Genomic DNA, 13,555 nt, shown 5'->3' with positions numbered 1-13,555 from the left:
TGTTTACAAGATGCAATCAAAAGGTTTTATATATATAATGTTTACAGAGTTATTTATGTTTCTATTTAATAAAGAGGCTGCTGTGGCCAGTATTTTCCAACGTTACTTAGTGTGGTGTCCGTTATTGGGGTGGGGGTGAGTAAAAGGGAACTGTTAAAGTGAGGGGTAACGCGGGGTATGGGGTTTGGTTCTTCTACCCCGTAATCTGCCTTACCCGGGTCATGCATGGGATGTGTCCGTGTCCTGGGTGCATGGGATGTGTCTGTGTCCTGGGTGCATAGGATGTGTGTGCGTGTCCTGGGTGCATGGGATGTGTGTGTGTCCTGGGTGCATGGGATGTGTGTGTGTGTGTGTGTGCGTGTGTGCGTGTGTGTGTGTGTGTCCTGGGTGCATGGGATGTGTGTGTGTGTCCTGGGTGCATGGGATGTGTCTGTGTCCTGGGTGCATGGGATGTGTCTGTGTCCTGGGTGCAAGGTATGTGTGTGTGTGTGTGTGTGTGTGTGTGTGTCCTGGATGCATGGGATGTGTGTGTGTCCTGGGTGCATGGGATGTGTCTGTGTCCTGGGTGCATGGGATGTGTGTGTGTCCTGGATGCATGGGATGTGTCTGTGTCCTGGGTGCATGGGATGTGTCTGTAATGCTGGGTGCATGGGATGTGCGTGTGTCCTGGATGCATGGGATGTGTGTGTGTCCTGGGTGCATGGGATGTGTGTGTGTCCTTGGTGCATGGGATGTGTCTATGTCCTGGGTGCATGGGATGTGTGTGTGTCCTGGATGCATGGGATGTGTCTGTGTCCTGGGTGCATGGGATGTGTCTGTAATGCTGGGTGCATGGGGTGTGTGTGTGTCCTGGGTGCATGGGATGTGTGTGTGTCCTGGGTGCATGGGATGTGTGTGTGTCCTGGGTGCATGGGATGTGTGTGTGTCCTGGGTGCATGGGATGTGTGTGTGTGTGTGTGTGTGTGTGTGTGTGTCTCTGGATTCATGGAATGTGTGTGTGTCCTGGGTGCATGGGATGTGTCTGTAATGCTGGGTGCATGGGGTGTGTGTGTGTCCTGGGTGCATGGGATGTGTGTGTGTGTGTGTCTCTGGATGCATGGGATGTGTGTGTGTCCTGGGTGCATGGGATGTGTCTGTAATGCTGGATGCATGGGATGTGTGTGTGTCCTGGGTGCATGGGATGTGTGTGTCCTGGGTGCATGGGATGTGTGTGTGTGTGTGTGTGTCCTGGGTGCATGGGATGTGTGTGTGTCCTGGGTGCATGGGATGTGTCTGTGTCCTGGGTGCATGGGATGTGTGTGTCCTGGGTGCATGGGATGTGTGTGTGTGTGTGTGTGTGTGTCCTGGGTGCATGGGATGTGTCTGTGTCCTGGGTGCATGGGATGTGTCTGTGTCCTGGGTGCATGGGATGTGTGTGTGTCCCTGGGTGTATGTAATGTGATGTAAGAAGAGATAAGTAAAACTTAGGGTGGTATTACACAGGCCGAGCAGGGCCCGATAATACCTGTAAACTAGCAGCGATCTGCTAGATCGTTGCTCGTTTACTGGGCCTATTACACGGCCCGATAATCGTTTGACAAGAGCTGCAAGGACATTGTTACCGATGTCCTTGCAGCCCTTGCTAAACTGGCATACATTACCCATCCACGTTCCAGGGCTGCTCCTGCCGTCCGCTTCTCCCGGGGTCCCGTGCGCGCTCTAGCTTCACAGCGGCCTGTCAGCTAATAGGCCGCTCAGCCAATCACAGGCCGGGACCACCGCGGCATCAGCTGACAGGCCTCTGTGAAGCTAGAGCGCGCGAGGGACCCCGGTAGAAGCGGATGGCAGGAGCAGCCCTGGAACGTGGATTGGTAATGTATATCGTTAGTCGCCGGCCACGCACCGCTATTACACGAAGCGGTGCGCGGTCGGCGCCCGACGAAAATAAGGCCTAACCTATATCAACGATCAGCCGATGATCGTTGTCATCGGCTGATCGTTGCATTTATTTCACGGAGCGATAATCGGCCGAATCGGGCCAATTCGGCCGATTATCGTTCCGTGTAATAGTACCCTTAGTGTTTAAGGCTATGTTCACACTACATAAGTTCCGTAGTAATCATGGCCGTTGTAACAATGGCTGTGATTTCTACGGAACTTATGTAGTACTGCCTTCTGAGGAATCCCGGCCAGAGTGTATACACATAGTACACATTAGAACTCAGCGGCGCTAACTCCCATTGTACCCTGGTGGCAGGACATGATGAAAGTTTTAGTTTAGTAACAGCTGAGGAGTCACTGGTTAGGAAGCAATCATTTAGGTAGAGTTTATTTAGTAGTGTTCTCAAACCTGTGACGACTGGGAGTGCAAAACTACAACTCCCATCATGCCCTTCTGGCAGGAGATAGTGGGGATTGTAGTTTAGGGACAGCAGGAGGGTCACATGTTGGAGAACACTTTACTAAATAAACTGTACCCCTAAATGATTGCTTCCTAACAGTGGCTCCTCAGCTGTTACCAAACTAAAACTCTCATCATGTCCTGCCACCAGGGTACAATGGGAGTTGTAGTTTTGCCACTGGTAGGGAAACAATAATTTAGGGGGGGGTTATTTAGTATAGTGTTCTCCAACATGTGACCCTCCAGTCGCTACATAATGTAGGTTGTAGTTTAGGAACAGCTGAGGAGACACTGGTTGGAAAACAATGATTTAGGAGGTGAGTGGTACAGTACATTCGAGAGGACAGTGGTACAGTACATTAGAGAGGACAGTGGTACAGTACATTAGAGAGGACAGTGGTACAGTACATTAGAGGGGTCAGTGGTACAGTACATTAGAGAGGACAGTGGTACAGTACATTAGAGGGGCAGTGGTACAGTACATTAGAGAGGACAGTGGTACAGTACATTACGAAGGACAGTGGTACAGTACATTAGAGGGGGCAGTGGTACAGTACATTAGAGGGGGCAGTGGTACAGTACATTAGAGAGGACAGTGGTACAGTACATTAGAGGGGACAGTGGTACAGTACATTAGAGGGGGCAGTGGTACAGTACATTAGAGAGGACAGTGGTACAGTACATTAGAGAGGACAGTGGTACATTACATTAGAGAGGACAGTGGCACAGTACATTAGAGAGGACTGTGGTACAGTACATTAGAGAGGACAGTGGTACAGAACATTAGAGGGGACAGTCTTACAGTACATTAGAGGGGGCAGTGGTTCAGTACATTAGAAAGGACAGTGGTACAGGACATTAGAGGGGACAGTGGTACGGTACATTAGAGAGGACAGTGGTACAGTACATTAGAGAGGACACTGGTACAGTACATTAGAGGGGACAGTGGTACAGTACATTAGAGGACAGTGGTACAGTACATTAGAGGACAGTGGTACAGTACATTAGAGAGGACAGTGGTACAGTACATTAGAGGACAGTGGTACAGTACATTAGAGGACAGTGGTACAGTACATTAGATGACAGTGGTACAGTACATTAGAGGGGACAGTGGTACGGTACATTAGAGGGGACAGTGGAACAGTACATTGGAGGGCAGTAGTAATATAGTTTATTAGGTAGGCAGTGGCAAACTACATTGTGGGCACAGTATAATATGGGGACAGTGGCACTATTTAATATAGAAACAGTACATAAGAGGCACAGTTTATCCAGGGGGGGCGGTGGTACAGTTCATTAGGACAAAGGGGTACCGTTTATTTAGCACAAAGGGGGGCTAACTGCAGGTGGAGGCACAAAGTGGGGGCCCAACTAGTGTTGAGGGCACAAAGGGGGGGGGGGCTAACTACAGAGGGCAAAGAGAGGGAGCACAACTACAGATGGGGCGCAAAGAGGGGGTCTTACTACAGATGAGGACACAATGATGGATCCTAACTACACATACAGGCATAAAGAAGGGATCTAAGTATAGAAAGAAGCACAGAAAAGGAAAATGACTACAGATTGGTCTTCAAAGAAGTCTCTGTTACTGTTTAAGGGCACTATGATGGAGAGTTTGTATAGAGGTGGTTAAAGGTGCTGTAAAAGTAAGGTGCTGAAGATGTTTGTCTGGCAGATACTGCTGTGATGATTTGTGGTTGGAAGAGTCTTCACGATGAAAAAGAAAAGGAAACCTGACCCACTCTCATCAGAGAAGACGTCACCTGTGAGTCACTGGATGTGTCTGCACTGTACTTACACCTCTATTTGTTTGGGGTCTACTGAGGTTCCCTATGGGTAACATTATAGGTTGGGGGCCCACTCAGACTCACTCGCCCCCCCTAGGCTGAACCCCTAGCTACGCCCCTGGAGTGAGTGAAATAAACTGCTGAATATTTATGGATTGGTGAGTGCCTCATTTTTCAACTTGCTCAAGAATTTATTTTAATTTATGTTAATTAACTTTGGATGATAGAGCACCTCCGACATAAGTGTGTAATAGCAGTTCACACCAATTAGTCCAAGGCGTTTCTTTGCTAGATGTGTCAAAAGGATCAATGTTTTAAAAAAATGAGTTATGCCCTGCTTTGGCCCAATTCAGGTTTTCAGTATCCAGAAGTCAAAATTTTTCTTGGGTCTGACAGTAACTACATTTATGTGCTGGACCTCTGAAGTCCTATCCTTTCTACACTGCCTTGTCCTCGAGGTTATCACCCCGGTCTACCATCCTTCACAGGGTCGTGGAAAAGGGAGGTACAGGAATGTCTTAGTGTGGTCCAAGGCCTTTTTATTCTCATAAAAGATGCCCTGGACGTCCTTAGCTAAGGAAAATAACTAAAAGCCTCTCTCATGGTGGTGCAGTTACCCAGCTCTCTTACATAGTATCATGCTAATGGTCCCCGAGTCATTGTTCCATGTGTGGTGGGAGTGTCCGGCCTCAATCTCCTTCATCAAAGGGGCCTCCTGCAACACCTACTGGCAGATGCACGAGCAGCATTGCTTTCAGACTCCGGCCAGCCTCCTCCAGCTCCAGCCATGTCATGACCCGGTCGAGAAATGCCTGCCCAGCCAGTCATTGAGTGGGGCAGGGCACTGGTGCTGCAGTGACTGACTGGCTGAGCGGACCCTTCTGGCGTAGTTATGACACCGGAACACAGGGAGAAACTGGAGCCCACCCACGGTCAGGCAGGTTGTGACATGGTGCTGCGGGGGCACGGGAACAGGTAGGTATAGATTCTTTATTATCTTCCTACACAGTGTATTTTTTGTTTTGGTCAGAATTATCCTTTAACTCCATATAGAGGACGGAGAAACTAGGACAAAGATGACCTCAGTTAATTTTCTGATCTAGGAGCCGCGGGTCCAGTTTCTAGACTTGAAGGCCTTAACCCTATGCCCCTTTTTTTCTTCTTTCTTCCTTCTAATCTTCCCTCTTTCTCCCTTTTCCTTGACCCTTCCTCTTTTTCTTCTATCCATCTCTGTTTATTTTTTGTGCATGTCAATGTGGGACTGTGTATGATGGGTTAAACAGTGTCCCCCTAGACTGCTTGTTTGGGCCATTCTGTCTGTATTCTATACCCTATGTATCATATTTCTGATTCAATAGGTTTTTTGTACAATAATGGAACAATGCAACATGATGTACAAACGCCTGGAGAAGGTAACCTGTACAGCCAATAAATCCAATGTGCAATGTGGTAATACAAGTAAGGAACAGCGTAATAATAAAATAAACATACCGCATACCAAAGCAGGTAAGTAAACAGAACTAACATGTGAATCAGTTAACAGTTCAAAGAAAACAGACAGGATATGTCAGGTAACAAACGTATTAAGTATCCATAAAAAACCTTCTGTGGTACTAGAGGCAAAACAACAAAATAATTATCCAAAGGTTTATAATATCACAGATTTCTACAGGAACTAGTGGAGCGCCAAGCTTTCCTTTATAAGGCTATGTTCCTTGTTGTTCTCTGGTTTTTGGTCTGCGCGGTCTCGGTCCGTCTGTGTTCAGTATGGGTTACTTACCAACTTCTATGATACCAGTGTAGAATGGAGGATCTTATACATTTGCCTGCATTGTTCATGAGTTATTCATTTCTTCTGGTGCCAAATTTTCCTCTTTCTGCTCTATTCTTCTTTCCCTTTTTTTCTTTCTCCACTTTCATAGTATCTTATTTTCTATACAGACATTTTTTCTTCATACAGATATACATATAATTTGTATTTGTTTTGCACTAGCACTTTGGCGCACATTTGGCACTTTCACTGAGCACTTGCACTTTATTTTTGGCTTGCTCACTTCACCTGCTAATCAATTGTTATGTATATACATATAATATTACTTATATCCCAGAACTTTGTCACTTTAATTGATATTATACTGGTCATCTTTTGTCTTCATGCTGTTTTTATATGTACTTGTTATAGCAGCCCACACTGTTTGCCCTCTTCCAAGATGGCGTCCGCATCGGGTGCGGCCTAATGCGCATGTCCGGCCGACTGGCGGGTCACGTGACCAGGACCGGATCTGGCGTAGGGCGCATGCGCCTCGCGTCACTTCCGGTTCGTCGCGCGGCCCGCGGCTGATACTGGCGTCCGCACGAGTGGCCGCCATATAATACGATGCAGGTGATTTTATTACAGCCATCCAATGGGGCATCGGGGCACACTATATAACATCCTCTTGGTCTCCCCCTCATCACTCCCTGAAGAAGCGAATAGCGAAACGACGTTGGAGGAGTGTGAGGTGGGAGTCCTGAGGCTTTGGGAACTATATCCCTGGGTAATGTTGTTTATGTGCACTTGCCTATACTTTGTTGTATTGAGCTATGCAGCCTGTGTTTTGGGCTATGTCTGAGCACTTGCACTTTATAATATGCTTATGACCAGGCTGTATACGGTTAATTCATTAGTACCTTAGATATGCACTTGCACTTTATTTTGTAAACATATACCTCTCCTCATGTTTGGTCTCCCACCTCCCAGGTCTTTGTTTGTTTTTATTTTTTCTTGTCCTTGTTATTGTTGCGATATTTCTCAATAAAGTTTTCTTGTACTAATTCATTTGATCTTTTTGCTCATTTGCATGTCGGATGGGTTTATAGGTGTTTAGTTTTATGTTCACACTACGTAAGAGACCGGCCATTCCGTGACCCAGCTGGGTCACGAAACGGCCGGCCTCTGCAAAGATCATACCGGCCGGTACTTAAGTACCAACCGGATGATCTTTCCGGCCGTAGTGTTCTGATGCGGGCGCATCAGTGTGCACCCGCATCAGAACTTCACACAGCACACAATGAAGCTTGCGGCCGGAGCCGCTCGCTTCATTAAGTGAACTGACAAGTGTTTCTGCGGCCGCAATTCACCGAATTGCGGCCGCAGAAAACTGACATGTCAGTTCTTTGCGGCGCCGTATGGGATCCCGGCCAGAGCGTATACTATGTGTATATGCTCCGGCCAGGATCCCATAGCAGTTAAGGCAGTGTTCCACACCGTACAAAGTACGGCTGTTGTTGCCGATGGCACAATGTTGGTGTATATGTAAAATACTAACTGAAGTTAGTCAATAAACTGGTGGTATGAATATGGTTATGCCTCAGGTTGTGTAAAGGCCATATTAGATCATTTGGACGGTCCATTGACGTGAATGGTGGTCTGTTGCCGCTGTCCTTATTATATGTAGCGTTGTGCACAATTTCGGCTGATCGTGGTATTTTAACATGCTGAAAGATTGCAAAGCATGATCAGCCGAAATTGTGCATGTCAGCTGATCGTTTTCTTTCAACATGTGCTATTACACTAAGCAATTATTGGCCTGAATGGTCAATATTAATGGTTCACTGTAATAGGCCCTAATGCTCCTGTATTTCTCCAGAATCTTGGACATTGCTGAAGTCTCATTGGCCATTGCATGGTGGTTTATCATGAAGATATATAGAGAGTCTACTCTCTATAGCATAACTGACACTGGATGGTTTATTGCTGCCCGGGATATAAGGTGCCCTGTTTGGAGGAATTAGAAGAGGTGCTGATGGGATCAGTGCTGCTATTGGAAGATTCATTATATGCAGTGGTGTTTGGTTGGAGAGGTTTGGAGGAATATGGGTGCTGAATACCATTATCTCGCACTACGTGATAGTATATGTTTGTCGGTGAGGCCCCCGGCTTTAACACGGATTGACTGCTAAGGCCGGGGTAGAAACAGCTTGAGAAACCCTGGTGGAGCAGCACAAGTCCAGCTTCCCCATCCTGGAGTGTCTATCTGTCTATTTCACATAAGTATTTGTAGCCAGAACCAGAAGTGGGTCCAAAACACAGAAATTGTACAAATCTTTCCATCACATTATTTTCTCTGTAGATTTCTCTTCTGATTTGGACAACAAATACTATACAAAATGCTGAACCAAATACTGATGTGTGACACCAGCATAAGTAACATAAGAGAGCGGGTCCACACCTATCAGGGAGTTACATAATTCTAACTATAATAGGGATATATAATGTACATTTACCTATAAGCTCGGGGGGAAGTTGGTGTCCATCTTTATCCAGTCCGATTTGCTCCACCAGAGTTTCACCTGAAAAACGAGAGACGTGAGTGATTGTATAGTGTATAGACGTAATCAGGGCTGGATGGACACATGTAATATACATATGGGAATATACAGTGACCAGGATAAGGATTAATGAGCCTAAACCTGCCCCAGCCCCCTGCACCCCCATTGTCCCCTGATCGTTGAAGGCCAAGGATTTATTGTCCTAGTCCTCGGGGTAAGGACTAAGCTATATTGGTAAGTAGATTAGATGTCACATAGTGCTGCAGGTTTTAGGTCTTGGGCAGGATGATTATGTACCTGATATACAGTATATAAAGAGGGACATTTATCAAAATGCATCCCTGGCGATCTCCGACGTATGCCAGCCGTATTCCCCGCTCACCTGATGGGCGGGCAGGGGTGGTGCGATAAGGAAGGAGGCGTGGCTTCTCCCCCTCATGCTAGAACAGCGACACAATACAAAAGTTATCATAACAACAGCCAGAAGAATGAGAAAACAGAAATGGTCCTTGGTCACCACCTGCAGAACCGCTCCTTTATAGGAGGTGTCTTGCTTCTTGCCATCATTTCTACTTCTTGTCTGTTCCATTTGCAGAACAGCATAAGAAATGTAATATATGGTCATTTTTAGCAAGAATATATCTTGGTAAAAGGTGCCCGTCTTCGGCAAACTGGGCAGCCTGGATTCACTGTGTGAACTGTGCAGCTTCTGATAGCTAAAGTCCTGTTCCATCTGCTGCCAGGCACCGATCAGTGAGATAAGTGCAGGGAGAGGAATCTGGAGGTGATGTGCATCATATCCAGATTCCTTCATGTAAAAGCCCTGGGATCTTACCCAGAATGGGAACCGAAGAGCTGCAGAGGAGACACTAGCAGCAGATACTGCAGCTTACTGTAGTTCTATATTCTGCTAACTGATAAGCAAGTTTTGGAGTGAGCGAATGGTTTCCCCGCAACGTGATCGCGGAGGAGCGATCCCTGCATCTGTACCGGGCCGGGGTCTGCGCCGCAATGGCACTGATCCCGGCTCGGCATTCTATTGTTTTCGGCTGCAGCAGCCGAGAGCAATAGAACACTGATCTATGTATCTATGTTCGATCTATGTAGTATATCTATACTGCATGGATCTCAATGAGAGATCAGTGTCGTTATACTAGAAGTCCCCCAAGGGGAATAACCCTAACCCCAGGGGAAATAACCCTAACCCCTGGGGAAATAACCCTAACCCCAGGGGGACTTCTAGTATGTGTGTAAAAAAATAAAAATGTTTTTCTATTAATAAAAAAATCCCCTCCTATAATAAAAGTTTGAATCACCCCTCTTTGCCCATTTTATTAATAATGATAAATAATTACACATATTTTGTATCGCCACGTGTGTAATTGCCCAAACTATTAATTTATTTAATTCCTGATCTCTTACGGTAAACGGCGTAAAAGCAAAACAATTCCAAAGTGCAAAATAGCTAATTTTTGGTAGCATCAAATCCAAGAATATTGTAATAATAAGCGATCAAAAAGTCGCATATGCGCAATCAAGGTACCGATAGAAAGTCCAAACAAAAGTAGCGGTTCACAGCTCCATAAAACTCCCAAGCTTTATTCGGGATGCATCTTAAAATAATAAACAGGTAAAAACATAGCAGCGCCGACGCGTTGCGAGGTACAACCTCTTAATCATGGCAAATTCTGTTTAACATTGATACATTTTTATAGGTCTATTAACCCTTTCCAGGGCACACACTGAAAGGCTACTGATGTCTCCTCCATGGCAGTCCGTAAAGTGTCGGGAGAGACCCAAGACCGCTCTCCCTTGAATCGCACTATGTGAACGGGCATCCGCCAGGTGCTCACTAATGCGAGTTTTTAACATTCTTTTGGTAGAACCCACATACTGCATTTTGCATAATGTGCATTCCGCCCCATAAATGATGTATGTACTCCTACAGTTAATAAAGGATTTAATTTTAAAATTGCGACCTGAACTATAGGATGTAACTGATATTTGCAAATTTGCATAGTGTGCATCTTTGTCCTCTACATTTGTAAAAACCTGTGCATGAGAGCCAATTATTCTTATTTTTATTTTTATTGTAGCAGCGGTCATTAATACTATTGATGTTACTAGGAGATAACATGTTACCTAGGGTTTTCCCCCTTCTTGCCACACAACGTACCCCAAATGACAACATATTCTCACATTTAGGGTCCTGGAATAACATAGGAACATATTTGGTAATGATCCTACTGATATCCCTAAATTGTGGGCTTTAAACAGTAGAGAAAGTTAGATGACTATTAGTATACCTATTAGGTGAAACTCTGTTTACAGTATCATTATTTCCCTGTCCATGAGGTGCTACGATCTATCATGCGCTTCTGCCACCCTACGTGCCCTTTCTATAAGTAGAAGGCTATAGCCTCTGGTTTTCAGTCTGGCAGTAAGTTCCTCCGCCGCCTCTTTATAAGTAGCGTCTTCGGAACAGTTCCTGCGAGTTCTAATGAATTCTCCCACCGGGAGATTTCTAGTGACATGGTTTGGATGGCTACTGCTAGCGTGTAAGACACCATTGCCCGAAGAGGGTTTCCTGTATAGGCAAGAAGTAATGTGACCGTTGTTAAAGGACAGTCTCAAGTCCAAAAAGGGAATAGATACCTGTTCATATTGGTGAGTAAACTTTAAATTAAAAGTATTGCCATTAATGTATCTGATGAAGACCATTAGAAAGTACAGACCATGGCGGAAAAAATGACACCTCGCACAGCCCCATAGACAAAAGGATAAAAGCGCTATAAGCATAGGAATAGAGCGATTTTAAGGAACATATAAAAATATATAAAAGCCATCAAATAAAATAAAAGTTATGCAAGTTACATATTGTTGTAATCATAAGAACTTGAAAAACATATATAACAAGTCAATTTTACCCCAGGGCAAACTGCGTAAACACGAAACCTCCCCAAATTAAAAAAAAAAAAATTATTTCACCAAACATTTAATTTTTTTCAGATTTTGCAGCGTACTTTATGCAAAAATTCAGTCTGTCATTGCAAAGTACAATTAGTGGCGCAAAAAAAAAAAGGGCTCATGTGGTTTTCTAGGTGAAAAAAGTGCTATGGCCTTTTAAGCACAAGGACAAAAAAACGAAAGTGTAAAAATGGAAATTGGCCCGATCCTTAAGGGGTTAAATATATGTATATTAATGTCAGAAGCCTCACAAACAAAGCTGAGGGATTAGAACTCATAATTGCGGAAGAGCAATACAATATAGTGGGGATAAGCGAGACATGGCTGGATGAGCGCTATGACTGGGTGGTTAATATCCAGGGTTATAGTCTATTCAGAAAGGATCTGAAAACCTTATGTAGCAATGTCCATATGTACACTCTTTTTGGATTGAGGTAGTGAATATGCTAAAAGATGAACTTGGTAAACCTATTTCGCCACTGCCACTTACATGCTTTTTTTGGTATGGTATCAGAGGAGGAGTGGACTCACCATGAGAGAATATTTTTGAAAGAATCTTTATTTTTAGCAAGGAAAACCGTAGCCCTTAGGTGGATGGACCCAAGACCCCAACTCTTTCAAAATGGAAGAAGTTGGAAAATGCAATGGTACCATTTGTACAAATAGTGTATATGTCAGGTAGGGATTTGGGAGGACACAGACGAGTGCAGCCCTGCAACTGGCACCCGCCCCAGCTGGCCCTACCTGCTTGCCGCGACAGCTGCGGACAACTGGGCGGCGTTCCCTATGCTGTTACAAGTGAAAACACGAAACAAGACAAGACTCACATAAAAATGGAATGGTCAACGGTCAGAATCAGCAACAATCAGGCAGCAGAAGGTACAAAATCATAATCCTAAAGCGAAGTCAAGGTCACAAATCCAAAGGTCAGAATCACTAAACAAATATGGTCAGGGAATAGCGAGATGAAGGCAGAATGCTCTATCACAGGCATTGGAGTGAGGGAAGGGGCTGGGATTTATAGTGAACAGGAAGCTGGGTGCTGACAGCTAATTGGCTAGGTGTCAGGTGTCACAACAGAAACAATCAGTGAATGAGTCACAGTAAGAAAATGCCGGGAGAACTGAAAAACATGGAGCGGATCACAGAAGACATAAACAAAGAACATAAAACCAGAAATGGACTAAAGGTAAAAAGCGCCGCAGCGCACAAACAGCAGACCGGCTGCTAAGGACGCCGTCGGCGCGCCCTCAGCAACCGGCCCTGCCCGTAACCACGGACGCCATGAGCATCCCTCTCAGCTGAGCCGCGCACCTCGGCAGAGGCAGGAGCCGAGCGCGCGGCTCGATTCCTGACAGTATACCAACAGGGGACACCCAGCAAAATTCCAGAAGGTATGTGGGGAATGGTCAGATCCCAGATCAGGTAGGGGGACTATGGAAATTAGCTCCAGATCCAGAGGAGGATCTTTATTACTGTGTTTAATGTAGATTACTACTTCCCTATTCCATGATGACGTCTCATACACCATGTTACCTGTATGTCGGAGTTCCTCCAGTACAGCGAGTAGGCCAGGGGAGCCATGTTTCTTCTGTAAGACGTATAGACTGACCCACAATGCTATCACAGCTTCTCTTCCTCTGTCGAAAATATCCTGTAGTAACGTCCGGGCCAATGTTCTTCTATCATTTTCTAGACTTTCATATTTCTAAAAAACACGAAGGATCCAACATAAAAAACATTATGCAAAGATAAATCACAGCAAATGGTTAACCCCCCCCAGTTACCTCCTGTCAACCCCCCCTATAATGTGCGGGTTCATTACTTATTAATATGAAGACTTCAAAAAATAAAACCCCAAAACAGAGGAAACTTTCTATCAATTAATTTAGCTGTGCCTCGTCATCAGGAATGCTCCCAGGGAGAAATCCTGCCCAGAGGCGTTCCTAATGATGAGGAGGGTGGGGAGGAAGAAAAGTGAGGCGTTGCAATCCTAGGGCTTGGACGCTGTAGGCCACACCTCATTGCCTTGGCTGCGGCAGATTAAAAGATTTTTTTTTACCCTAGCCAAGGCACCAGTCACATTTTAAAAGAGAAGACTTACTCGCTG

General features: G+C 45.3%; 1 protein-coding gene across 1 annotated transcript in view; it reads right to left on the bottom strand.

The window, feature by feature from the left end:
* The window catches only part of LOC138792262 (NACHT, LRR and PYD domains-containing protein 3-like), a 43,533-nt gene that overhangs the window by 24,078 nt on the left and 5,900 nt on the right, over window positions 1-13,555 (bottom strand). The window contains exons 3-4 of the mRNA XM_069969475.1: window positions 12,982-13,153; window positions 8,434-8,499 (exon numbers count right to left, since the gene is read on the bottom strand). Coding sequence (XP_069825576.1) covers window positions 8,434-8,499; window positions 12,982-13,153 — 238 coding nt within the window. The remainder of the gene's footprint in view (window positions 1-8,433; window positions 8,500-12,981; window positions 13,154-13,555) is intronic.

Source organism: Dendropsophus ebraccatus, chromosome 5, assembly GCF_027789765.1.
Source record: "Dendropsophus ebraccatus isolate aDenEbr1 chromosome 5, aDenEbr1.pat, whole genome shotgun sequence".
Taxonomy (NCBI): domain Eukaryota; kingdom Metazoa; phylum Chordata; class Amphibia; order Anura; family Hylidae; genus Dendropsophus; species Dendropsophus ebraccatus.
The sequence above is the reverse complement of the archived record's forward strand: the minus strand, read 5'-3'. Positions and strand labels throughout refer to the sequence as shown.